We start from the raw sequence: 27,380 nt of genomic DNA, 5'->3' as shown, positions 1-27,380 counted from the left end.
CGTACTTGCACCCATGCTGGCTGCTAACGTAGCAAGTTAGGGAAGGAATTTTCATTCAGATTAGGATTAGGTACTTTTTTGCCTTATTTTAAAATACAGCATAAAGCTGGTCTGCTTGTATGAATGTAATTCACTGATCAGTCTGTACATCACTTTCAAATAATCTGATTTTATTAAAAAAAACATAACCAAACAAAACCCAAACCCTAGGAAAAGTTGGCAGGCTTAAATTGCATTAAAAGTTACGGTTTGCTATTGGAAGATTTTCAAAAGTTGGAAAGACTGAGAACTGTTACAGAGCCTCCACATAGTTTTCCCCGTATGTAAGGAAAAATATCTGTCTAGCAGGGAGTAAATTATTTACCTATTTGAAGTTTTGGGGTTTGATATATGGATGAAGTATGTTGAGGTATGTTGAGTTGGGATATATCGGGTATGTTAGTATTCTAATACTGTCTTATTCTAGTGAACTCTTTAAAAAGACTTGTAAGAATTGCTCTACTGGGTCAAATCAAAGGATCAGCTAGTGTGTCAGGGACAAGAGCCTGACCACCTAGGCAGGCACTGTAACATCTAGCTGGTCCATCCCAAAACCATGCTGTGAAGACCTCTTTACATGGAAGTTCTGTTTCCTTGTGGCCTCCTCCATGCCTGCCTCCTCCATGGCCTCATCCATCTCCTTTTCAGCCTCCTCCTGGTCAGCTGGGACATTAATGCTTTCAAGAGGACTGTAGGCCTAATCCCATTCATTGGTGCTTCATCACTGCCAGGCAGAGCTGTTCTGGGCAGCGTCTGCCTGCTGCTTAGGAGCCATCAGGAAGGAGCTTGTGTCGGAGCTGTTGTCCTCAGCATCCCCTTCCTAGTTGCCATTTTTGACTGTTTGACTCCCTCAACCCCTTTGTTGGAGACAACAAATAAAATCAAAGAATCAGTTGGATCTTCACATTTTTGTGGTGTGTGGTTTTTTTTTTTTTTTTTCTTTTACCCTTCCTTTCCCAAGAGAAACTTTTAGTGGAGAAAAATCAGGGTGGCACAAACCAGTGAGAGAGAATTATTTTAAAAGGAGTATAAAAAGGAGGGAAAATACATAATTAACTTTTACCTATGCATTTTCTGAATTGTCAGTAGCAGCTCATGTTTGTCTGGCAGTGGATGACTAGAAGTTTCCATTTCTTCGTGACACTTTGATTGGTTAACTGCCCACCTAGCACCTACTGGAAAAATGTTTCACAGTTGAAGCAGTGCAGATGTGGTATATTTAATTTATTGTAATATCACATTCTTTTTTGTAGTATTTTAACTCTGATACATATATGAACTGTTGTTTTTCTTAAAAATGAAATGGGCTATTTTTACAATATACGGAGAATAAAACTGAAAGTTTTATTTGTAGTTTCAGTGATAGGAAAGACTGCCTTTTTATTTGAAGTTAATGCTATTTAATAGCCTAAACATCATTCAGTGGTCCTGACAATTTGAAATGGCATATTAATTTCTGTGGCTTCTTCTGGGAATTAAGATGTATGACTGATGCAGAGACATACTTTTTGCCTTCAGTAGGAGAATCTTTGAAAATTTGCCTAGTATTTCTAATTCCAGCCCAGCTTTAACACTTTCCTTGTGGTGCTGACATCTCTAGCAAAATCTGCACATAAAATCGTGCATTTTTAGTCCTATATTAGTTATTAATTTAGTGCCAAAAGTAAGGTTGGCATACAGTTGCCTGTATATAACAGCTTCTAATTTTGCTAGTAATAATGGAGCTCAATTGCAGTTAGCACACATCATATATCCTTAGACTGTTCTGAACTGGTAATTCTAGTAATTAAAAAAAAAACAAAACAAAACAAAAAAAACCCCACCAAACTTGTGCAATAATGGCCTTAGTTGAAGTGATGACTTTCTATGATTTTTGTTCGTGTAGCTTTTTGGGAGTTCTCCCTGGAGTCATTTTGAGTAAAAAGAGAGTGTGTCAGGTCTGTGTGCAGTGTTGGGTTTGATAGTTGACTGGGATGATAGATTTGAATTTGTACTGAATATTTAAATACGTTACAGTCTTGCAGTATCTGATTATGAATCAGTAGGATTAAAACCATAATTCTTTATGTAGCATAGTATTTTCGATGTCATAGTTATGATAAATATCTTCTGTAGTCTCAGTTTTTACTGTAAACTGTTCAAGCAGGAGACTAGTCCAAACTATACTGAAACCCTTATGTTTCCTGAGGTAAGGATATAAGACTGAGACAAATATATAAATCCATTTATTTTCTCCACAAAGCTACTTTTAAAAACAAAACTTCTAAAGCTGAATGCCTGGTTTCACTGGGGTTGATGAACATCTCACCTTCTGTTTTTATACAGTGAAATCTTTCCCCAGTAGGCAGTGAAGAGAAAAAGTTCAAAAACTGGATGAACTTGCACTAATTATAGGGGCAAGTTTCAGGGATAGTTGTTTAAGGAGACGTTCCTTTAAAATGAATGTAAAATAAAAATGCTGCCCAGGAAGAACAGACTGGGGAAAAGAGATTTCTTTCTGGACAGGCTATGTGCTTCCGTTGTCATTATATTGTAGTTTTAGCAAGTAATGGTGGAAGGAATAGATGTGCTTCATGATATTGGATGAAAGTAAAAGGTGTATGCTAAGGTCCCTAATTTATTTGTGGCTAGTGTGAAAACATCTCGGTCATGTTGCACAGGAAAGAAACAAGATTTATTAACACAGTTATTCAAATTCACAGCAAATTCTATCAGTATGGCTAATGATCTTGCTCAGATGGTGTTTCTAAGTTATATTTAAGATGACCCGATGACATTGTTGTGGCTTGAGATATCCAAACTTGGGTTGTGTATGTTGCAAACTGTATGTGTATGTTTGATGTCCAATACACTGGCTATGTTCTGCAAATACAGAGGTTGGTTTACAGAGGGAAGAAGTTTTGAGATTGATATTCAAGGCAATTTTATTTTTGTAAGATACTTTAGAAAATGCACGTAAGTGTTTTTTAGATACTTCAGTTTGAGGGGGGGACAGGAGAAGTCCCAATGGATTTCAATTTTTTAATTTTTTTTAAAGTAGGGCACATCAGCGTCTGTGACTTGATCAAAAAGTTTCAGTTGATTCTGTCTTAATACTGTGATTCTAAACATCTGTCCAGATTCAGCTAAAACTAACTTTTTCCTTTTTTGGCTTCCAACACAACCTTATGGTAGTGTTTTCCTTACTACAGTGCATTGTATTTCATATCATGCGTATTTTATATTAGAGAATATATTCTTTTCATCTGGTATGTTCACAGCTTATCTGTAGGGGATCTTTTGAGGCTCTTAGACCTTCATCTCAAAGTGTTTGGGGTCAGCCTTGAGCATCTGGAGCTCTATACATCGGAAGGATGTTAGTGCTAGTTTTTACTTTGTATTTGGCTCTGTTGTGTGCATGGGTGTGCTTATGTATGCACGGACTTGTATTTATTTTTTCATAACATTATACCTTGTGTCCACGTGGAAATATTAGATGTAGAAGATCTAGTCAAATCCTTTCTGTCTTTAAATGTGTCAGTAGATTCTTTCATTTTAACAGAACTATAAAAGTTACAGAAGTCTTCTTTGTAATGAAGTTCACAATATATTTTTCCCTTCTAAAGGCTTTAAGGAAGCAAGATGCTAAAGCAGATGAAACACAAGAACTCATGAAAAATAAACTGGTGAAATATGAAAGTGAAAAGAACCAAGTAAGACTTAATTTTCTTCTTTCTTGTTTAGTTTTAAATAAGTGTATAGTGTCATATGTTACAGTATATGCTTCCTTTTTCAGAGAAACCAGCAGGATAAAACTTTCTTTACTCCTTAAGATAACAAGGGTTTGGGGTTCTTTTTGCATCAGAGGCACTGTGAATATAGCTATGCTGAACTTCTGTCTTTCCTTCAAAGCTCTTTAGTCACACTGTGTTACTTTTAATGACTTCTAATCTTCCCAGGTGGACAAGTTTATAATTTGGGGATTATCCTTGATTTCTTTCTCTGATTTGTCTCTGAATTTATAGATAGTCTGCCATTGCTTATTTGCAGCTGCTCAAAGATGCAGCTTTTCTTCATCCCTGCAACTAAAGCATGCTTGCACTATGATTTTTAGTAATTACTTTTGCAGAACTATCCATTGCCATATCGCTCTCTTCCTGTTGATAGAAACCAAGATTATTTATATTTCTGTTCTAGCAGAATGCCAGGGCCACATTACGCTTTTTTCCTAGCTTTTTTCCTCTTACATTGAGTTTGGCCTTTTTGTCAATGCTTTCACAGTTATACCCCTTTATGTTAAACCATCTATGTAGTGTTTTGTGTTATGTTACTCTCTCCATTCCATTAATGCTGGTCCTGTTTATGTTGCCCATTTACCAGCCTCTCAACATCCTCCTTTGAGATTGCTATCTCTGCGATAAGAATTTCCGCTGTCGAAAACTATATTTATTTCCATGTGGATCTTTGTGATCTTTGAACTATTTATATTTATGGTAGAAGACGAAAAATATTTTATAGCTTTGATTTTCTGTTGTTTTTTGTTTTTATTTCTAAATGGTCATCAGTTTGCTGGATATTTCTGATAAATATTTTAAATTCCCTTAATATATTTTTATATTCTAAAAAAAATTCTAATTGTATGGAATTCTGGGCACTTCAGATTTTCAGTTGTCTTGTTGCCATAATAATTCAAATACATCTTCTTGCACAACACAAAAACCCCACAGAGTTTACCAATTACCAGTTCTACCAATGCATGTCATATTTAACACTTTTATGAACAAACTGTGTAACAAAGGTGACTTCAAATGTTAAGTCATTATTAATTTTAATTTGAGTCTGAAAATATGTTTCAAATCCAGGGACAATGTTTTTGAAACTTCTAAAGAAGTTTATCTTTTACTTTTAACTCAGTAAAAATTTGCTTTTGTGCTTTTTTATTTTGGATTATATATACCACTTTGTATTTTCATGTGATATAGAATATTGTACAGAAATTATAGACTGTAGTTTGAATGTCCTTTATTTAATTTAAATCAATATAGCAGGGATTTAGTACAAATGAAAGTTTGCCTTAAAATTTTGGACAAATAAGAATATTGTGTATATTAAACCCCATTTTAAATAGATGCTTTAATTCAATTAATTTGTGCCAAAATTAAGTAGTCAAAATACACTTTTGTACTATGATGCATACATTGCTTTTCTTTCTTCATCATCTTCTGTAATAAAAGCTTGAGCAGGAATTGGAGCAGTCCCGGAAAAAGCTGAATGAATCAGAAGGCAGTAGAGAAGCTCTTTTGCATCAGGTAACTGCTTTGGTGTGGTGAAAATCCTGAAGTTTTCATATTAGCCTGTTTCTGAGTCTTTTTTTGTTTAATCTTCCTATCTCATACTCTGATAACAATGTTTTGGGAAGGGAGGAAGGAGATACAGAAAGATGAGTTTAAAATATGTCCTAAAATATGTGGACTGAGCTCTTGTTATACTTTTTCTGTTTTCCAAACTTTCACGTACATGTGTTCATATATAGTAATTATAGTAGTGGTAGTAGTTATGGTACTTTTTAAGTACATAAACACATGTACTTAAATAATGTAAGTATTTTAACTTAAGTTTTAACTTAACACATTATTTATAACTGCTCTTCATAGTATGCTTTAGAACAACTTCTATATTAGTAATTATTCTTATGCAAGGTGTATACTATAATTGGTGAATTCAGATAAACCAGTGACCTAGAAGTATTTGCTGTATTGTACACTTACTTTTTCAGGTGTTTGGGTTTTATATATTTTTATCACATGTATCTAAAGTGTGCTCTAAGCAATAGCTATTGATGTACATATGATTAAATCTATAAGTTGCAGGAACCTGAATTATGACTTTAGAAAAGCATCCTTTCTCCTAAACTTTTCTAATCCTTCCTTCCTTCAGAGGAACTGGGGAAATAGATTGACATAAACAGGGAGGGGATAAATGGCATACTTATCTGTTAGCATTATTTTTTTTTTTTTTGACTTGTCTATCTAGCAGAAGTTTGAGTTGGCTGTATTGCTGTTTTGAAATTAACTTCCTGTGTGTGAGATATAGTGCTATATCACATAAAGGTAATATGAGTTAGAGCAGTTTTCCTTCAGTTCCCTTTTAGCATGTCATGCTTTCTTTATTTTCCTGTAAACAATGTCATCTTTGTAAGTACTAGACTGTATAAGATAGAAAGGAAAAATGTAAAAAGCCCCTATGTTTCTTAAGAATAATTACATTGTTTTTTTAATGAGATGAATTTAAATAAAATATAGGGTTTTTTTTCCACTAGCAATGTAGAAAGACAATTGCAACATATAAAATGGTAGCGTTTTGTTTGGTCTAGAGAAATTAATGCTTATCTATGGTTAACATAACAAATTAAAATGTTTCCTTTAATTTCGAGTAATCACTTTGTGGCCTCTAGTTAGGAAGTAATTTGTCTTTTTGTTTACCATCTGCAGTAATCTTGAGATTTATTTATAAATATTGTGCACAGTCTTTTTTGGGTTTTTTTGTAGTTTTTAATAAACATAAGCTATTCACTTTTACATTCTGTTTTTCATTAAATGTTTGATACTTGTACATGCATTTTAGATTGAGGATCTGCGTTCCCAACTTTTGAGAGCAGAAGAAGGCCGTGTAGAATTGCAACATCAAATTTCACATGTTGCTACGCATCGCCAGAGCTACCAGGATGTACAAGATGATGACAGGAGAATTAGAACAGGTACAACTCTCAAATTTTGCACTAGAGGTCTGCAAATTGGTTATTTAGCCTAGACATTATTTCTGTCTTTGAATTTCAGTCTCGTTCTTCTACTGTTTCCACAAAACCTGCCATTTAACTCCTCAGCTTTTAAATTAATAAGTACTGGCAGCTGAATATCAACAAATTAATAGCAATGAGAGTTAAAATTTAGGATAAAATACCATGATTTGCATGGTTAAAACAAATGAAGATTATTAGAGACAATTTCAACAAAGCAGATAATGTTTTTACACAAGAAAAACACTTGAAGTATTTTTAAATAAGTTGTTCTGAAATTCTACATTTCAGCCCATTTGCTGTTTCAATTGTGCCATCTTGAAAATCATAGCAGAAGTCATTTATGTAGCTGGTTAATAAGACTGATGAATTTTGCGTAGAATTTCTAAGGGGTAACAACACATTCCAGAGAGGTTAAGAAAATTTTCCAGTATGATGCAGCCAGGCCTTCTGTTTGCAGTATGTTAGAATTTTAGAGATGGAACAATTATATGTGGAAGAACAATATTTTAAACCATTTCAAGATGTAATTGCATATTAAATTACCACTTTAGCAAGGTCTTTGCTACATTGTTAGTTATCTATCTGAATTTAAACTTTTCAACCATAATCAAAAAGGCATTAAAGAAAGTCTTTATCTTTCTCCTTATTAACATAGAAAAGTATTACTCAAGATAATAGAGGAATAGTGACTCCAAGTCCAGTGTCTCTGTGAAGGTTTAATTGGATTGGTTAATGACTTCTTTTATATTTTATATTTTCATACTAATAGCTTGGTTATTAAAGTAGGACTCTGACTCCCTCTTTTACAAGTCTCATACAGTGCACTGGAAAATGGCTAGATTTTGTATATGGCTTAGCTTCAGAAATATAACACAAAATAGTCTTTTTAATAGTTTTTCTGCAGTCACGTTATTGTATCTGCTTAAAAGTGAATTTATTTGAAACAATATGCTTTTCATGTTAACGAAAGTGTATTTTAATTTTTCCATTTGTTCTTTAATTATAAATTGAAACTGTTGTAAAAATATGAAGAAAAAAAATTCCACTGGAGCTATAAAGATATACACATACATTTCTACAATTTATGCAGTTGTGTTACTCCTTACTGTGTTGTTTCTGTTGTCTTTAAAGATGCATGGGAAGAATCCAAATGGAGATTTTTTTTGCCTCTAGTAGTTCTTTATAACTAAAGACCTTTGAATTTCTGGTTGAGGAAATTTACGGCTTATTGTTATGAGGAAATTTTATTGTAGTTGTAGGATTCAGACCTAAAATTCACAGATATCTTCTGATTTAGAAGTCATGCTATTACTCTGGTGGGATAAAATCTTGGCCTTGATGTTTGTGGCTGGGTTTCATTTTCACCAGATCTTCCCCATTGCTTCTGCCCTATTTTATTTTATTGGGTGGGTTGTTGTTGTTGTGTTTTGTTTTTTTTTTTTTTTTTTTTTTAAAAAGAAAAGGCGGGGGGAAAACCCATAAAATGACTGGATAAATAGAAGTACAGTTTCATTCAGTAAAAGTTTATGATATAGGTATAGCCATTTTTCACAGATACTTTGGTCAAAATCAATAGTTGTAGAATAGTCTCAAGTAGAGAAGAAAATCACCAAAAGAGAAATGAGAAAAAAATTATTTACCCCACCAACTCAGTGTTTCTACTGGGCCTATTGTTCTGTACTCACTATTTTGTAGTAGTTGAAAGATATGAGACAGAGAAGCAAGAGCTGGAGAAACATATTTTGGAGCTTAAAGCAAAGCTGAGTCATAATGCTGTAATGTCAGAGGTAGAAGAACTGAAGAGATGCATTGAGCGTAAGGACAAGGAGAAAGCGCAGCTTGTAATGCACATACAGGTAAGTTGTATTTTTGTTTGTTTGTTGTTGGTTTTTTGATTAATTTTCCCATATGTTTAAGGTAGGTGATATGCCAGATTAGGGAGTAAACTTTAAAATTAAGAGTAACTGTCACGCTCTTAGTTTATTCTATAAATAACTTTGAAAGGTGGTCCAAGTTTGCAGAGGGTTTTCTCTCCCATGTTGTTGTTAAATCAAAATAGGTGTTTGCTATTGCCCATGAATTCATGGTTTGGATTACTTCTTTCCCTTGTGAAAAGAAAAGGTGACCTGATTTTTATCAGCAGTTATCATCAATAATGGTTTCTGGAATTACTTTTATAAGTTACTATTTACTTCCTTATTCCCCATTCCATCATGCTGCAGAACTAAAGTTTAACTTTAAACAAACTGGGATACGTTGTTCTGTGAGAGAGTGCAGTAGAGTAACAAAAATAACCGCTCGTTTTTAGCAATTAGGTGCAATATAATAATTATTGTATTAATTAGGATTAGCATTATTATTTATGGTAAACGCATACTGTTTAAAGTAATTCTCTGTGAAAAGAGTAACAGCAGTCTCTGACACTGGAATTTTAGTTAGAAGACTTTTACCTTGAACACAATATGAGATATAAGGAGGCAGTAGCCTTTATATTTAAGACAGGAGATTTCTGTATTTTTGGATCTTGTCTAGATTTGTCCTTGGTAGTTAGATATGTGAACAGTAACTGTTTTCTACTGTCTTTCATGACTCAGGAGAAACGAGTATATTTTCAAAACCCTACATGGGATTTCAGTAGTCAAATACTTAACATTTATTGTAATTGTATTGGGGCATTCAGTAAGCCAGGGGGTTTGTATTTCATGTTTATTTTTTGAATGAAGGTACTTTTTTTTTTCTTTTTTTTGAAATGGTGTTGTGTCACTTAGGAAATACAAAAGTAGGAATTTTTTCTGCCTTTTCATAGATTTAGAGGAATATACTGTTCATTTTACTCCTGCTGCTGTTTTCCCTTGTCAACTTCTGTGCCAATTTAAATCAAACTAATACATCAAATTACATTTGGAAAAAATTAAACTCTCAAAATAAGTTCCAACATGCTTTATGAAAATTGGTCATGGAACAGGTTTAAAAAGACCTAGAGTGCTTCTGCAGATGATAAGGCAAGCAGAACTCATTTGCTGATGCCCATCAGCATTTGTGTTCTGGCTGGCCAATACAAATCCAGGCTAACAAGAAGCACGCTGTTTTTTTGTTTTGTGGGGCCTGAGAAATTCCAGTTACTTTGGTGGCAGGAGTTAACTGGATAAAAACCTGTAGAAAACCAATTTTCTTAAACTTCTGCTTGCAGAACATACTTTCTTGAGGGTCAGAACGATGTTCTAATACTAATTTCGTGCTCTGTGAAAATCCTGATGGGAGTGCGTTCAGCTGGGGTCATTGTCATTGCTCTAAGTTAGAAATTTTTCACTTCCCTGATTATCTCAACATAAAATACTTTGTACTTCTTATCTGCTTCCCACTGCCATTCTCTTACAGAGGCAGTAACAGGAAAATAGCTAGTGTGTTTTTCTTTTAATGAGACATCAAGGAATGCAAGGATGTGAATTTCTAAACTTATGTACTAACAAAGCATTTGTCAAGCCTGTTCTAACAGCTGCTCCTATCAGATAGTCTGATTCCCAGTTGGAAGTGACCAGTCATGTTTGACTTGAGTGTAATTTATCTTTGGTTAGTGGGGAGGATGTAACTGCACTTGCCTCTTGTGTACATGTGATCTTAGAAATTTCTTTTGGTTTATTTAAATGTCATTGTTTTCAACAATTTGAGTTGTGTGTGTTGTACATTTAGTCCCTGACAGTTGCTATAAACTCACAATATGATGTAAAATGGAGAGGGTGAAAAAAGATTATAATTGCATTCTTAAACTCATATTTAGGAGTGAGTCTAATCTTAAATTAATTTTTTTAGTTTAATAGAGAAAATTTTGATTTCAGCTGATATAGTTTACCTGAGGATGCTTCTGTAAGATCTTGCAAAAGATGCAATAGCCTAGTTTCTCCGTAAGCATTTTTAGACTCTTATGTTTGTGAAATTGTTTGATTTACTAATTACTTCTCATTCTAATCAGGTCAAAGTAGTCTTACAGTATTGTCTAGTTGAGCATAACAGCAGACAATTGGTTTGTTAAAATATTTCAAATTTTCTGAGGGGACGTTATTGATTTGTTTATTTAAGATAAGAATTCTTCAGTAATAGAAGTCTTTTAGTCTTATGAAGATTGATGAAGATCTTATCCTCATTAAAATTAATTTTATGGATTTTTCATCCTCTAAAGATGAAACTGTTAGCCAATTATTTTCATTATATGAACCAATTAAAATATCTGAAAATCAATAAGTAACACTGTTCTAAGTTTAAAGACACATTCTTACAAAGTAAGAGAAATCAATACCTTTGCAGACCAGCCTGTATCTCCATGTCAATGGAGTCAAATGCTGAAATAGTACTACAGATGATAGATTTGAAATATATAAATGTTATTCACTTTGATTAAGTTTCTATCTAAAATCACATATCAACCTGAAAAAAAAAAAGGTGTATTAGCTGTATCTTATATTTACATAAACCATTACCTGTGAGAATGAGTAGCAGTTCAAGCTTTGGAAAAATACAAAGACGACATCACTTTAAGAAACTGATTTTATGTAATATACCTTTTACTGAATGAATGTACTTCTTGACTAATTGAATGTATGCATCTTCTATTACTCAATTCATAGAATTTATGCTTCCGTGAAAAATCTAAACCTGCTGGATTAGTGGTTCTTGATGGTTAGATACAATATGATTGGGAACAGATGCAGATCGGTTTGTGATGAATAAATTAATATTTGAGGTCTGCATTCAGGAAAAATTAGTAAGAGAAATAATTAGGTGCATGATTTGGATAGCATTGTTGAAAAGAGCATCAATGACAAGCAGTGAGATTGTGATGGCGTTGCTGAGATACAGGGCAGAAAAAATAGAGGAGGGAGAAAAATACATATAGATCTGCTTTAGGTGACTAGTGTAATTAGTATGGTGGGGTGAAATGTGGCTTTCTCATTTTCTTATCATTATAGAATGCTTGCACATAACTGTGATAAAAGCCATTAGTTCTCTATATTGTAGCAAATGACTGATCCTCACTTGCATTTTAAATGTTCACAAAAGTTTTAAGGAATGTTGTGCTGAATACGCTGTGTTGTTTTCTATACCTGGAATGAATTTTGTTTTGCAGTGTGTGGTGATTTTATTTTTAAATTAGCTGTTGAAAATGCAGGTCAAAAGTACAGTCTGTGTAGTCAAGCTAGGAACTAGAACTCCAGGCTACAGGAGTTACTAGAATGGTGTCAGTCTCATGTTTAGTGCTTGTGGTGATTAGTTTACACTTCAGGTAAATAACTAGGCTCTTAACTAGAAAATGTTGGCCTCTTTCTCTGCCTTCAGTTTCTTGTGAAAGTTGAAAGCTAGATTACATATTGGATATGTAGAAAACTAGATGCAGAACTGTTTTACTTTGCCTTTGGTTTTGAGTTTGTTAATCACCTCTGTTCTGTGTCATCTCTAGCCAGAGCCTCTCAATTGAAATGTCTGTGGTGGTGTTGAAGTCTGAGGGCTGGTACAAACTTTAATCAGTTTTGAAAATAATACTTGCATTCAGATCTCTAGAGCATTAATATGCTGTACCCCAGAATTTAATGACTAATCTTAATGACGTTTTTAGTGTGTTCCACGAACATTTCTCTTTTATGAAAATCTTCAGATATTAAAGGCTGAAGGAGAGTATTTGATGTTGACATGAGTATTCTAATACCTTCTTCCCCTTGGTTCTGTTAGCAGTGGAACTATGAAAATGCAACAATAAAATTAAAATGGGGACCCAGAGTTGTCTTGTGTAAAGACTGAGAAGAGACAACATACCACAGTCAGGATTTTCTATAGTAATAGCAATGCAAAACATGCTAACAATTGCTGTACATACATATGTAATAAGTTTTAACAATGAACTGGTCTGAATGTCCTGGGTTTCTTCTGTCAGGGGAACCTCTATACTGTTGTAACGTATGTCACAGAATATCATCATGCTTCTATTGCATCCAGAGCAGCTTTCTGAGATTTCTGGGTGACTGACCTTCAGCTACCAAAGACATTAGGTGCTCCTTGGAATCTGGAGTCTTAATCTATAGAGGCATCATTTCTCATTTGCATAGAAATTTTTTTTGAATCACAGGTGTTTAGTAATTTGCTACTTGGAAGAGAAACTCAGATTTCCAAGGAAGGTTTTTTTTTCTTTTTTTCCTAATAAGTGCAACGTCCTGACATTGCTTGTTCTTTCTTTTATATTTTCTCCCTCTTGTTTACTACAGTCACAACTGAGAAAATTTGAATATTAAAAAAAAAAACAACCAACCAAACAAAAAAACCAAACCAAAACCCAAACAAAAAACCCCAAAATGCCACACCTCTATCTTCCTGTCTTGTAGAAATCCTTAAAATATTTACTTTCTAAATTACCTAGAAGGGCAATTCCAAGACAGGAATGTGAAAATTAGAAGACAACTTTAAGCACTAAGTTTAACCATGTTCCCAAAATAGATGGAGATTTGAGATCTGTGATAATTCCAACTTCTCTAGTACTAACAAGTCTCTGGGCACTGTAAATCTAAACAGACCCTGGAGCTGGATTAAGGTGTATTCTGTGGTAAGGACTGATGTTTCCCTCTGACCAGTTCCCTCAAATCTCACAACTCTGGAGGCTGAGAGCAAACTTATATTTGTTGTGTTAGGGGTTTTATTTATTTTTCTTTCAGTGGCACTTCTTTTCTCTTCTGTATGCTATGGCATTCTAATGAAGGGCAACTCCTTTCCCACAGGTAATATAGTATTTCACTCTCAATGCTAATGTAAAAAAAACAACCACCCTCCCCAGCAAACCAACTCTCCCCCCCCAAAATCACGAATACCCGGTGATACAACTCTTGATTATAAACCCAGAATAGGTCCTTACAGTGTTTGACTAGCCCCTATACGAGTTTCTGCCTGTGCTGAACTTGTATTCAGTACTGCTCTGGCCATGGCTGCGGTAGGATGTATGTACAAACAGTTTGCAAAGGAAACAGTCAAGCTGTGTGCGTTACATTAATGATAACATTTCATGATGTATTTTCTGCATGTGTATTTAATGTCCTTTGCAACTGAGATTCTGTGGCTGAGAGGAAAATGAGGACTAAAAGGCTGAAGAGAAACTGGGATTGGGACTTGTACAGATGTCTGTATACACATGATATAGAACATGATGGGCAGATAGGGGTACCTCCTTACTCCAGGTGTTATTTTAATATTCCAGACTGACCACATGTGCATCCATAGTAGGATGCAAGTTTAAACATTCTATGCAAGGTACTTAATTATTTTAAGATAAAATAGATGGCTTTCAAGAAAAAGTCTTGACAAGCTTATGGACAACAGGCACATGGTGTTTAGGTTTTTAAAATTTTATATATTAAATCATAGAATCATCTAGGTTGGAAGGGACCTTTAAGATCATCAAGTCCAACCATCAACCTAACACTGCCAATCTAACGTTTTTTGATAATATGCTAAAATTGAAAAATTTGATGCTATGCATGTAGCTTCATTATCTGTTATTTTTGGTTGTAAAGATTGTCTAGAAAGAAATTAAAAGCTTTAGTTTATAAGATCATCATTATAAAGTGAAATCACAAGGTCATGCTTTCACTGCACGCCACTGCCAAGTACAATGTTTTTCCAATGACAACAGTAATTTGCATAATTATTTTTTACTATCAAAACAATCTTAATTCTCATAAAATCAAAATAAAGCATTAAACATATGTAGTAATGTAACTCGCTTTATGTGTTGTATTAACTATTCACTATCTGCTGACAGTAGAGTTCCACAAAAACTAGTACTCTGTCATTTTCTGAGCAGCATTTGTTTGAAAAAGGTATTGAATTTAGGAAGGTATTATCTGCCGCCCCTGTTGATTGTTATTTCCAATCATTAAATGAAAATTGTGTCCTTTAAGATGGTTCTGATGAACTCTAGATGTTTATTGTTGTGAAGGGTTGCTTCAAATCAACCACAATAGCTGATGTGTGCAGGCAGGTAATGACAAATGGCAACGAGATTACTTGCCTGTTACTGTTCTGTTAGAAATGTTATTTTAAAAATTACAAACAATCAGTCATCCTACTTTTTTCTCATAATGCCTAGAAATTGGGATTGTGTGTTGGGATTTTCCAAGGAACCAGAAGACAGTGAGGTTTTAGGTGTGCTTTTACAGATACTGAAGCAAAAATAAATCTCTAACAAGTAGTGCTTGCGTATGTCTGTTCTCCTGGTGTGAATGTACATAGATGTCATACCTGGAAAGAGGCTTGCTTCTTTCTGGGGAATGTATCTCTCTGTGTGTATAGATGATAAATATGATTTCATAAAAGATTTTTTTGCTTTCATATTTTTATGACATCTCTTGCCTGAAAAGTTGCTTATTTAATGTTTTAAATACCAGTAGGGCAAGCCCTTACAGACCAGACAGAATTTTGAGAACTGCATACATGTTAACTGCATACATGTTTCTCTATCCCCTTGCTTTACAGGGAAGGTTGTGTGAAATGTTGATATGGTATGCTGCTGTTTTCCAGCTGATTTCAACTGTTTTGGGGTCTGTGCTTGCTTAACTTTTCTAAGCAAAGCACAAACTATTTTTAAAGATCTATCTTATTTTCACAAATTTTAAAAATAAAACATTAAAATTCACATTTATATTAGTACATCCATGTCAAAGTTCATTTTTCCTATTCATGCAAATAGCTCATGATCAATTAGTTGTGCTTCAAAATAAACATCTAAAACAAATTTTCCCATTTTTTTCATTTTACTGTAAATCAATAAATTGGAGATTGAATTGCTTCTACATAGTGAAATGAGTATTTACAATTAATTGAACGTTGTTTTCTGTGTTTAAGCTTAGACTCGTATTTCATTAAAAAATCTGTGGAACTGTAGTTGTATTAATGAAGTGTGTTCTCTGGGGGAATTATACATAAATAACTATTTTTAAATGATGCAGAGTTGAATAGTACATCAATTTAGGCTGACATTCTCTATAGTGTCTCCTGAAAGACATGAAATGGGAAGTGATAATAGCATGTATAATCACATGACTCTGAAGAATGATGACCCTTCTTAGAAAATCTATGGAAGGGTAAATGTAATGTCTGACTGTGTTTTATCAGGATATTTTTAACTTCTGCTATGTTCAGAATTTAAATCCTTACCTTTAAAGAAGTATTGTAATCTTTGTTTTCATTTGAAATTAAACTTGTTTTGATGAAATTTTGCTAGTTGTAGCTTGTGAGGTTTTTTTGGTTGGTTGTTTCGTCTTATGAATCAAGACTTTTTACAAGTTTAGATAGGCCTGGTCATTTTGCCTCATGAAAACATGTGTTTAAGTAATAGTGAAGCAGAATATACGTGGGTTTTTTCTAATGTATAGAACTGTCAGTCTAGAAAGACTTTCCAATTTTCATTTTGCCACCTGTGTAAGCTTTACTCCAGACTATTCTGTAATGTGTTTACCTATTGTTTTATTACCTATGTCTCAGTTATGTTTAGAGCATGAATATTCATCCTACACTTGAGCAACTGATTGTCCAGTGGATAATCCTACTCCTGTTTTGCATCATGGGTATGAGTAGCAAGCTGGGCTGATTGTTCTTGTCTGTAGTGTCAGTCCGTTCCTGTCTGTTTTTTCTGGCAGTACCATGGTCTGTCACATGCAAAAGTGCACATGCAGTTGTCTTTCCAGGAAAGCAAATGCTATCCTGAAAAGACTGGTACAATTCATCGCCTCCCAGGAGGTAATGGTCAGGTTTGGAGTGGGGGTGGGTGGGGAAACAACAAATCCACAAAGAAAAACCCAACCAGCAAACCCAAGCCACCACTCCCCCAAACCCCGCAACATTGTGGAAGGACCTTTGTCTAAATAGTCATTCTATGTGCATCTGTAAATTCGCTTATTATTTCCTAGGCAAAGGATTTTTCCCTTGTCCCCTCGGAGCGGCACCCTGTTTATTTCAGACTACCTCTCCAATTTGTTTCAGTTGTTTTGAAATCTAATCCTCTTCTCTAAAGCATTGATAATATATTTGACTGACTATAGAGCAGGCCTATAAAATTCATCTCAGTCATTAATGAAACTTCTGAATGGTATGAAAACAGTCTAAATAGGCCTGAAATACAGAATACTAATGTGAAAATTGTATGTGATGATCTTAATAAAACTCACTTTTGCTACTGAAGTCTCAACAACTGGTTTCTGAATATGCCCTTGCAGAAAGTACATGGAGGCTGTTTTTCCTGACTTGCTTATGAGACTGTCCTGAGAAATATCATCAGATTTGAGATAGGCAGGGCTTGTTATTTTTAAAATGTGTGGTTTCAATTTCATTACGTATTCAAAGGTCAACTAATGTTGGCTCTAATACACTTGCTACATTTTCAAACATCTTTGCGCTTTGTTCTAGAAACATCGAGCAAGCTGCTGTATTCTCTTTGTATTCATGAGTACTTTCCAAAATACCCTTATTCAGCATGTTGCATCCGTAAAAGCAACCAGTATAAAACTAGGTAACAACTAGCTCATATAGTATAGATTACTTTTGTTGTGCTATTCTTTCTTTCCTTGCCAATTTTCTTTTCCCTCACTGTTTATATTCATCTCCTTACATCTTACTATTTGCTTTTATTCCGTATTTGTCTAGTGTGTAATATATGAGGATTGTGGTCAATGATTCCTTATAAAACTTAAAATATAAATAATAACAAGAACAACCAGAAAAGGAACAAATGCAGGAAGTAAAATACAGGATAGAATAACCATGTATTTTATATCTTGTGTTGAAATTCTTTACCGTTTCAGCGGGGGGAGATTCTGTGGGCTAACAGGGCTTTCCCTGGTAGTCAAGGAGATCTTTTATGCTATTCGTATTTTAGATGGAAATGTGATTTAACATTGCTGTATGTTGTTTGATAAGGTTTCTTATTGTGTATCTTTGGAGTTGGAATTTTCATATTTGGTATGGTGATTCTAGGTATTAACATCTGACCTGGAAAACAGGGAGAAGCAGCAGGAAAAAATGCTGGACCAGTTAAAGGAGATCCAGAGTTGCTACAAGGCTTGTGAGAATGGACGTAGACAAACTGAACTCCAATCTGCTGAGTTAGCTCAACAGGTTGAAGAGAGTACCAAGGAAGCGGAACGGTACCTCACTGAATTGAAGCATTCAGAGGCACTCAGGCTGGAGACTGAGAAAAAAAGAGAAGACTTGAAGGTGAGAGCACAGGAAACCGTCCGCCAGTGGAAGTTGAAATGTAAGAAACTGGATCGTGAGGTGGAAAAACAAAACGAAACTATCAACCAACTGATGGACAAGAACAATCAGGTAAGATTGACTGGTTGGTTGTTAGTTGTTGGGGTTTTTTTTGTACACTTCCCATTTATTTTGGAAATGAAGATGAGTTTATGCAAACTGGGACTTAAACCACTTTCTGCCTTAAATTCTGGACCAAATTTTCTGGTGAACTATGAAACAGTGAATGCGTGGCAGTATTTTTTAGCTATTACAGAGTTTCATGTTCTCTTCTTTATCCAGTATTTATTCCAGTCTCCTCACTTAAAGCTTTCTTCTTGTAAAGAAGAAAGTTTCTCTATGAATATTGCTTTTACTTTATCTTTTCAGTTAACACTTAACATAACTTAGCTTGTTTTAACTTAACACTACATTATTTCCTTAAAAATTGTTTTGTAAAAAAAAATAAATTACTTACAAGTAATAATCCATGTTCAAGTTGTGTATTGTCTCAGGTAGTAGACAGTGATCACACTTTGAAAGCAGGTGTTTACTTTCACCATGTATGTGAAATTGTTATCAGACTCTAACGCTATATGTACTTCAGCACAAGTAGCATATTTTTAATTCCATTCTATATTTAAGCTTTTCTCAGACTCTAGCCTTAGTAATGACATCTTTTATTGTCAGTAAAGGCTACGGGTTCTGAAATGTCATAAGGACTGCAACTCAGTTTGGATTTAAAGTTTGGAGGCAGAAAAGTAGATATTTTTTGTTTGAGAATGTGCAGAGATTTTAGCAAAATTTGGAGGTTTTAGCAAAAAGGCACTCTTACCTGCATTTGGGATGAACTTGCTGCTAACACCTACCATGCAGTTCCTAGCTTTTTCCATTCATCTGGATAGAGAGTCTGTTTCCTTATATTTTTGTCAGTTCTTTTTTTTTTTTTTTTTTATGCTTTTCATATATGTTTTGTTTCAGCCTCTTTCTTAACTTTTCCAGAACTTTTTATTTGAAAAAATCAATTTGAAATTTGATCATGGAACATTTCTGGGCTTTTCATTTGTCTTTGTTCAGTGTGGCAAACCACTTATTCTTCTCTTCCTCCTCCTATAAAGTTTCTTAGGAAAAATACTGGGGTTGGGTTTTTTGTTTTGTTTTGTTTTGTTTTTTTTCCACTTAGCAAAATTCCTTGACTTTTTTTCTAGTCCTGACACTGCTTTAAAGGCAAGCACTTGCATCAGTGCTAGTGCTGATCATCCTGTCTTGGAATGTTTGTAATGAGTGTGTAGGTCTTTATATTTTCCAGTTGCTGGGTCAAAAGGTGCTTGCTCCTATAGTAGCTGGTCACCAAGGGGAAATCATGCTTGATGAATCTGATAGCCTTCTATGATGGCATGACTGGCTCGGTAGATGAGGGGAGAGCAGTGGACATTGTCTACCTTGACTTTAGCAAGGCTTTTCACACTGTCTCCCATAACATCCTCATAGGTAAGCTTAGGAAGTGTGGGTTAGATGAGTGGACAGTGAGGTGGATTGAGAACTGGCTGAATGGCAGAGCTTAGAGGATTGTGATCAGCGGCACAGTGTCTAGTTGGAGGCCTGTAGCTAGCAGTCTTCTCAGGGGTCAGTACTGGGTCTGGTCTTGTTCAACATATTCATCAATGACCTGGATGAGGGGACAGAGTGTACCCTCAGCAAGTGTGCTGATGATACAAAGCTTGGAGGAGTGGCTGACACACTAGAAGGCTGTGCTGCCATTCAGCAAGACCTGGACAGGCTAGAGGGATGGGTGGAGAGGAACCTAATGAAGTTCAACGAAGGCAAGTGTGGGGTCCTGCACCTAGGGAGGGATAACCCCTTGCACCAGTACAGGTTAGGGGCTGGCCTGCTGGAAAGCAGCTCTGCAGAGGAGCCTGGGAGTCCTGGTGGACAACAAGTTGACCATGAGCCTGCAATGTGCCCTTGTGGCCTAGAAGGCCAACGGTATCCTGGGTGCATTAAGAACGTGGTCGAGGGAGGTTCTCCTCCACCTCTATTCTGCTCTGGTGAGACCACATCTGGAGTATTGTGTCCAGTTCTGGGCTCCCCAGTTCAAGAAAGACAAGGAACTACTGGAGAGTGTCCAGTGGAGGGCTACGAAGATGATCGGGGGACTGGAGCATCTCTCTTTATGAGGAAAGGCTGACAGATGTGGGTCTGTTTAGTCTGGAGAAGAGAAGACTGAGAGGGGTTCTCATCAATGCTTATAAATATCTAAAGGGCGAGTGTCAAGAGGATGGGGCCAGACCCTTTTCAGTGGTGTCCAGAGACAGGACAAGGGGCAACGGGCACAAACTGGAACACAGGAAATTCTGTCTGAACATGAGAAAAAAACTTCTTTACTTTGAGGGGCCCTGGAACAGGCTGCCCAGAGCTTGTGGAGTCTCCTTCTCTTGAGGTAGTCAAAACGCGCCTGGATGCAATCCTGTGCAACCTGCTGTAGGTGAACCTGCTTTGGCAGGGGGGTTGGACTAGATCATCTCTAGAGGTTCCTTCCAACCTCTGCCATTCTGTGATTCTGTGGTATAGTGCTAAGCTTCATGCTGTGAACTTTTATCTTAACTTATATGCTCTGCTACTGCAGTGTATCATATTGTATGGCCTACTCTTTTTACAGAGCTTCCCTCACATATTTTCATTTATTTTCTAGTAACATCTGTCTGATCTAGGTTACTAAATCTGAAGGGCTCGGGATGGCTCCATGCCATCCTCTGCTTTGTCCTCCTCCAAGATTGTAGTTTTCAAGTGGTATATGGTGTGAAGTATGGAAAGGCTATTCATCCTGTTTTGTTCCTGATCCAGTAGCCTGTTCTGAGACTGGTACATGAGTGTATGAGCATGGTCAAAGCCCAGGAGAAGCCACAATGGGGCTAATTCTGGGTTGAATTTAATAAACTCTAGCAGATCTAAACTGTGGTTTCTGGGGTGGTTGTTTCTCTCCTGAACTACCTAGCATATGTCCCACGCGATATCCTGGTTTCTAAATTGAAGGGACATGGATTTGACAAATGGACCACTCGGTGGACAAAGAACTGGATGGACAGTCACACTCAGAGTTGCAGGCAATGGCTCGATGTCCAAGTGGAGACCAGTGACGAGTAATGCTCCTCAGGGGTTGGTACTGGGACCTGTACTGTTCAACATCTTTGTCAGTGACATGGACAGTGAGTTTGAGTGCACCCTCAGCAAGTTTGCCAATGATAACAAGCTGTTTGGCAAGGTAGACATCTTGTAGGGGAGGGATGCCATTCAGAGGCACCTGGACAGGCTGGAGAGGTGGGCCCAAGCCAACCTCATGCAGTTCAACAAGGCCAAGTGCAAGGTCCTACACCTGGATCGGGGCAATCCCAAGCACAAATACAGGCTGGGTGGGGAATGGCTGGAGAGCAGCCCTGAGGAGAAGGACCTGGGGGTGCTGATTGACGAGAAGCTCAACATGAACTAGCAATGTGCGTTCGCAACCCAGAAGGCCAACTGTATCCTGGGCTGCATCAGAAGTGTGGCCAGCAGGTCAAGGGAGGTGATTCTGTCCCTCTACTCCACTCTTGTGAGACCCCACCTGGACTACTGCATCCAGCTCTGGAGTCCCCAACATAAGAAGTACATGGTCCTGCTGGAGCATGTCCAGAGGAGAGCCACAAGGATGATCCGAGGGCTGGAGCACCTCTCCTATGAGTAGAGGCTGAGACAGTTGGGCTGTTCAGCCTGGAGAAGAGGAGGCTCCAAGGACATCTTATTGCTGCCTTCCAGTACCTAAAGGGGGCCTACAGGAGAGCTGGGGAAGGACTTTTCACTAGGGCATGTAGCAATAGGATGAGGGGGAATGGCTTTAAACTGGAAGAGGGTGGGTTTAGATCAAACATTAGGAAGAAGTTTTTCACTTTGAGGGTGGTAAGGCACTGGAACAGGTTGCCCAGAGAGGTCGTTGGGGCCCCATCCCTGGAGGTGTTCAAGGCCAGGCTGGACGTGTCCTTGGGCAAGCTGGTCTAGTGGGAGGTGTCCCTGCCTATGGCAGGGGGGTTGGAACTCGATGGTCTTCAAGGTCCTTTCCAACCTAAACCGTTCTATGATTCCTTATTTTTTTATTTGCCCGATCCATGCTCCAACAACCTATTCCATGGGACTCATGTATTGGTTAGCCTTAGCAGTTGTCTGAGGAAATAAGATTCACAAACATTTAAGAAGTTGGTCATCTCTTGCCTAGGTAAATGGAGGTGTTATGGAAAGCAAGAAAACCTGAGTCATTTAGAAATCATATGTGTGTCTCAGAGAAATAAGAAGCAAAAAGTAGAGGAGAGCAAGTTATGAATAACAAGCAGGAGGAGCCCCAAAAGGCTCCAAAATCACTGTTCATGTAAATGCATGGGCAGGTCTTTGTAATGGCAATTGATAGTGCTGTCCACATTGAAATTTTCTTTGTTACGTAAGACTCCTTGATGTGGATTTTACCTCTTTTTATGTGACAAATGCATAAAAATGCTAAATGCAGTCACTTTGGTTTAAGATTCATTTAAGAAATACTGTCAGTATTCATTCTTATTTTTAAAATTATCAGCATCTTGCCAACAAGCTTGAGGTAAGAGTGACTCCTGGAGAAAATCTCTTTACTGGCGTACATGTAACATAAAATAAACTGTGCATCACTGTGGAGGAGAAAAAAATGCAAACAGTATTTCATGTTCTCAATACAAAGTTGTACAGTTTCCATATGAGGATATAATCAATCTAGATGCAGCATTTGTGATAAGCTTCAGGGAACTAGATGAATGTAATTTAGCCAGCTTTGAAATATACAGACAATTAACTTCTGAGGCAAAACTCTATAAAAATAAATACTGAAGAAAGAGGAGAAATGGCAGTCTGTTGTCTTTGCTTTCTGTTATAGGACTTCAAAGCATTGATGGCAAATTTTCAAAATTGGATTACAATCATAGCTTGCAATTTTATGAGGTGTTCCACATATTTGCAGACAATGGGTGGGCTGTAGAAAGACTGTTTAGGTTTCATTCTTTTGCTGTTACTCGGTTAACTTAGTTAGTCTTGCCTATGTGGTTATCCTTGATGTTAGATATTCCCACTGTCAACCAATATCTTCTGTCTTTTGGAATGTATATACTTCTAAGTATGGAATGTATAAAACATACTTACACTCAAACCAAGTTACTTATGGTGGGTTTTTTAATTGTACTAGTTTTGTCTAGCCAAATCATGCAACTAGAACTGCAAGGCAGTTTTAGGAAGGTTGAAATACTGATATTTTTTTCAGAAAAAAGCATGATGCCCATTACCCCACGTCCTTGATTAATTATTTTTGTATTTTGTTTTGCATTACTTATTCTTGATGGAATTACCAACTGTTTTATTATTTTTAACCTTAATTGCCTTTTTGCTCTAGATTATTTCAGGTAATTTTGCTATATCTATAAGAAATGTGTACTGTTTGTGGAATTAGTGGAAATAGTCAGTAAAATTCAGTACAAAATTTATTTAAACCAGTTTAAAGAATCGGGTAGTTTGTGATACATCAGGAAAAACTCATATTGTCCCTTTATCGTTCTTTTTATCCTGTAGTAGAAGGTGTGTGTGACATAGGAGAGATGTATTATAAATTCCTTCTTATTTTAAACAGAATACTAAAAAAAATAAATTATAACTTGAGATAAATAAGAATCAGGAATGGTGCGTGTAACGCGTTTAATGAAATACAGTGTTTAGTAATACATGTACTTGTAGTGCAGATTTTTCCTGTCATTTAGTGCATTTCCTAGGATTTTTTAACCTGAAATATATCCATGTTGGAAAAAAAAACCTTGAACCCTTAAGGTCCTTAGGAAAACAGTGGAATTTTTATCAAATGTGGCTGATTTTTATTTTTAATTTCTTGGCTTTGACGCATGAATGAACCAGGCTTTTAACTGCTCTACATTCATCTACTGTATGTAGTTTCAAAAATAATTTAAAGTTGATATACTTAGTGTGCAATATTTTAGAAAATAAGCAAAATATGTTAGCCTATGAAATAGACCTATAGATAAGGTGTGTGTGATGAATAGTCCTCCCTGTATTCTGCTGCGTTACTGTATTGCCTCATTTCCTCCATCTTGCTATTTGGAGGAACTAGCAAAGAAATAAATCTCAGTCTGAAAAGAGGGTGAGAAAAGCAGGGAATTAACCAAAACTATCTGTTTAGGAGGCTAAATCATTTAAGAACAGGTATACCTTTGAGATCACAAATGTTCTGTGTCCTAAATTTAAAGAAACGCTGAATACATTTGTACTGAGTTCATAACAAGCAAACATTTTCTATTTTCACAGAATAAAGTGTGCTAATTGTTCCTTGGATATTAGGAATGGCTAAAGACATCCTTCCAACAATTTTCTTTAATTACTTTAGGTCACACTGGGTTTCTTTTTCTTCTTTCCTAGGCCCTCAAAGAAAAGGATGACCTCAGAAGTCAACTTCTCTCTGCTATACACCAAATAGAAAACCTTCGTAAAGAGCTGAATGATGTGCTTACAAAGAGAGCCCAGCAGGAAGAACTCCTGCACTGCAAAGAAGAAAAACTGAACGAAATGAAGTCTCACCAGGTATGTCTTGAAGAAGAGATCAAAGAAGTTCAAGGTACTGTAAAAAAATTGGAGAATGAATTGAAAAAGCAAGTCTTTGTACAAAATCAAATGCAAGCTGAAAAGGAACACTTGGAGACAGAACTTGCAACTAGTAACTTGATCCATAAAAAAGACCAAGAAAGACTCTTAGAAATGCAAGCAGATGTAAAAAACTTAAGTTCTGTACGTGTGGAACTAACAAACAGAATAGCAGAAGAGGAAAAAGTCAAAAAGGAATTACATAAGAGCCTCTCGGATCTCCAGAAACAGCAGAAATCTAAGAATGAAGAGATAACTTCAGCTAACAGGCAGCTGAAGATGGAGAGAGAAGTTCACCAGCAGGAGTTGGCAGATCTTAGATCAGAGTTACAAAATGTTAAAATTAAACATGAACGAAACGTTCAAGAGCTCATGAAACTCCTTAAACAAGAAAAGGATGATGCAGAGGCTCAGCTTAGAATGCTAAAGGTACTTATTCTGAAGAATTTCAGTGTCAGACTTCTTTATTTTTTTTTTCCCTATGATTGATAAATGTAATAAAGTATGGGCTTTAAAATGTTTAATATACATTTTTTCCCTGAACTTTAAGCTTTTATGATGACCTGCAATAAAAATGTAACAGTAACAGTTTTAGGTCAAAAGCTTCTCTTAGTTCAAAAGTAGTGAAATAGGTATGTCTGCGATCAGAACAGAAGGAGATAAATGAGGCTGAACTGTTTTAATGTGATTTGATAATTTCTTTTTCAACTGTTATTTTTACAGTTATTATCACAGCCTCATTAAAAAAATTCCAGTATTTCAGGGATGATGCATTTTTGTAAATGTTTAATTGCATGGTGCAGAAATACTGTCATTGTATCTGGAAACACTTTCAAAATCCGAGTAGTGATGACGTATAACACTTGTTAAGGTTAATTTTGATGGTTCTTTCTATTTCAAAGAGTTTTTAGAATTTCCAATTTCTGTACAATTTCTCAGAAAAGTGACTATGGTCATATAGTAAATGATGAAATATAGCATTTTATTCATAAAAAACAAGTTAATGTCTTTAGTTTACATCATTTGTTCCTGATTTAAGGCTATTGCATTGGAAAGAAAATGAACATTTTAGTGGCTTTAAGTCATCTGAATAAAATTGAAAAAAGTTAAGTTGAAGTGGTCTAAACTGCACAATTAGCTGTGAACAGTTGTATAAGCTATACATTGCGCTTTTATTGAAGCAATTTTGGTTACATGGTTAAATATATATATGTGAGATAGTATTTTGCATGTCCTAATAGTAATAATTTCTATATTCCTGTTAATGGAGGCAGTAGTTTTCCAGATGGGTTGTAAAGTACAAACACATTTTGAGTGCACTTCTGAAGTACTATAAATACACTTTCCACCTCAGTCCCGTTAAATTAAAAATTTGCTCAGTCAAGATTCTACCAATTTAACCACGAAAAGCTATAAAATCCTTACTCAAAGCTTAAGCAATTCACGATCTACTTCGTCAGAATATACATGTTTGTTTCCTTTCTTGTCTCACAAATATGCAACTAGTTAAAAAATGTGTATTTTCCACATTTTTGCGGTTATGAATTGATGTTACTTAGAAAAGGATGGTTAGTTATTTAATATATCGTTCATGGCAATAATTGACAATAATTCTTAAGCACTTGGTAACACATAGTATTTAATGAAGATAGCAATAAAAAAATGTAGATGGTTGTTAGTGGAAGTATCACTAAAATCAAAATATTTTGACAGCAGTGGTTAACACTGGGGAGTTAAATTATAATGTGTCTAGTGTAATTTAAATGATCTGTCCAAGTATGTTTTTTGTCTTTGACAATGACATAGAAATTAAAACTGTGCATTTAATATTCAGGGAAAAGAAGGAAAGTGTATTATGGATGGTAATAATCCAAAAATGAGTTGATTGTGACTATGTGTTCCTCTTCTATGGAAAGGTCAATCCTACAGTAAGGGCCTTGATAGTGGTATTGGTTGTTGTACCTAAACAGAATATTTAAAAAATTCACTTCCTCCTTTCATTTACAGTGCCATAACTTTCCTGGAATCCTTAATCTATGTACATTTATTTATTTATTTATTTATTTATTTTACAGCTTTGTGTCTCTGAAACAGGGAAGAGCTTCGGGGAGATTAATTTTGTAAAATATTAGGGTAGGCAACTTTTATTAGCAGTACATAAAATGATAATGCACAACATTATCTTCATTCAAAGACTGTAAGTGCAACAAAATACATAATCATATCCATCTGTAGGAAGACCTGATGAGAACATGTCATTGTGCAGTTGATTGGGTTACTTTTTTTGTCTGAACTCATCATTACATTGCAATTGGGTTTCACTTTTGAGGACATACTTTTCTTCCCATTTAAGGTAAACTTAGCATGCATTTTATCAAGTTGTATTTAAATATTGTGGTTTTAGGGTAGAGTTTAGGGAAATCCAACAGAAAGGTGGTTTTTTTTACCTTTTTTATTTTTTCCAGGCTGGTAGATTTTTGTACCCAGTAACTAATTATCTTTTACTGTTGCAGTAATAATCTTGACCTTACTTATGCCTCAGCATCATTCAACCTGTGTAACTGCTTTTTGGGAAGGAATATACATAACCCTGTGCTAAGGTTGTTAATAT

General features: G+C 35.7%; 1 protein-coding gene across 1 annotated transcript in view; it reads left to right on the top strand.

Moving 5' to 3' along the window:
- The window catches only part of CEP128 (centrosomal protein 128), a gene marked incomplete at both ends in the record, with an annotated part of 134,800 nt that overhangs the window by 24,452 nt on the left and 82,968 nt on the right, over window positions 1-27,380 (top strand). Inside the window, 6 exons of the mRNA XM_082485903.1 lie at window positions 3,645-3,731; window positions 5,253-5,327; window positions 6,643-6,775; window positions 8,513-8,673; window positions 17,822-18,172; window positions 24,548-25,198. Of these exons, the coding sequence (XP_082342029.1) occupies window positions 3,645-3,731; window positions 5,253-5,327; window positions 6,643-6,775; window positions 8,513-8,673; window positions 17,822-18,172; window positions 24,548-25,198 (1,458 nt within the window). The remainder of the gene's footprint in view (window positions 1-3,644; window positions 3,732-5,252; window positions 5,328-6,642; window positions 6,776-8,512; window positions 8,674-17,821; window positions 18,173-24,547; window positions 25,199-27,380) is intronic.

The sequence above is a fragment of the Vanellus vanellus genome (assembly GCF_965231255.1).
Source record: "Vanellus vanellus genome assembly, chromosome: 6".
Taxonomy (NCBI): Eukaryota; Metazoa; Chordata; class Aves; order Charadriiformes; family Charadriidae; genus Vanellus; species Vanellus vanellus.
Note: the sequence above shows the minus strand (reverse complement) of the source record. Positions and strands in the feature narration are given on the sequence as shown.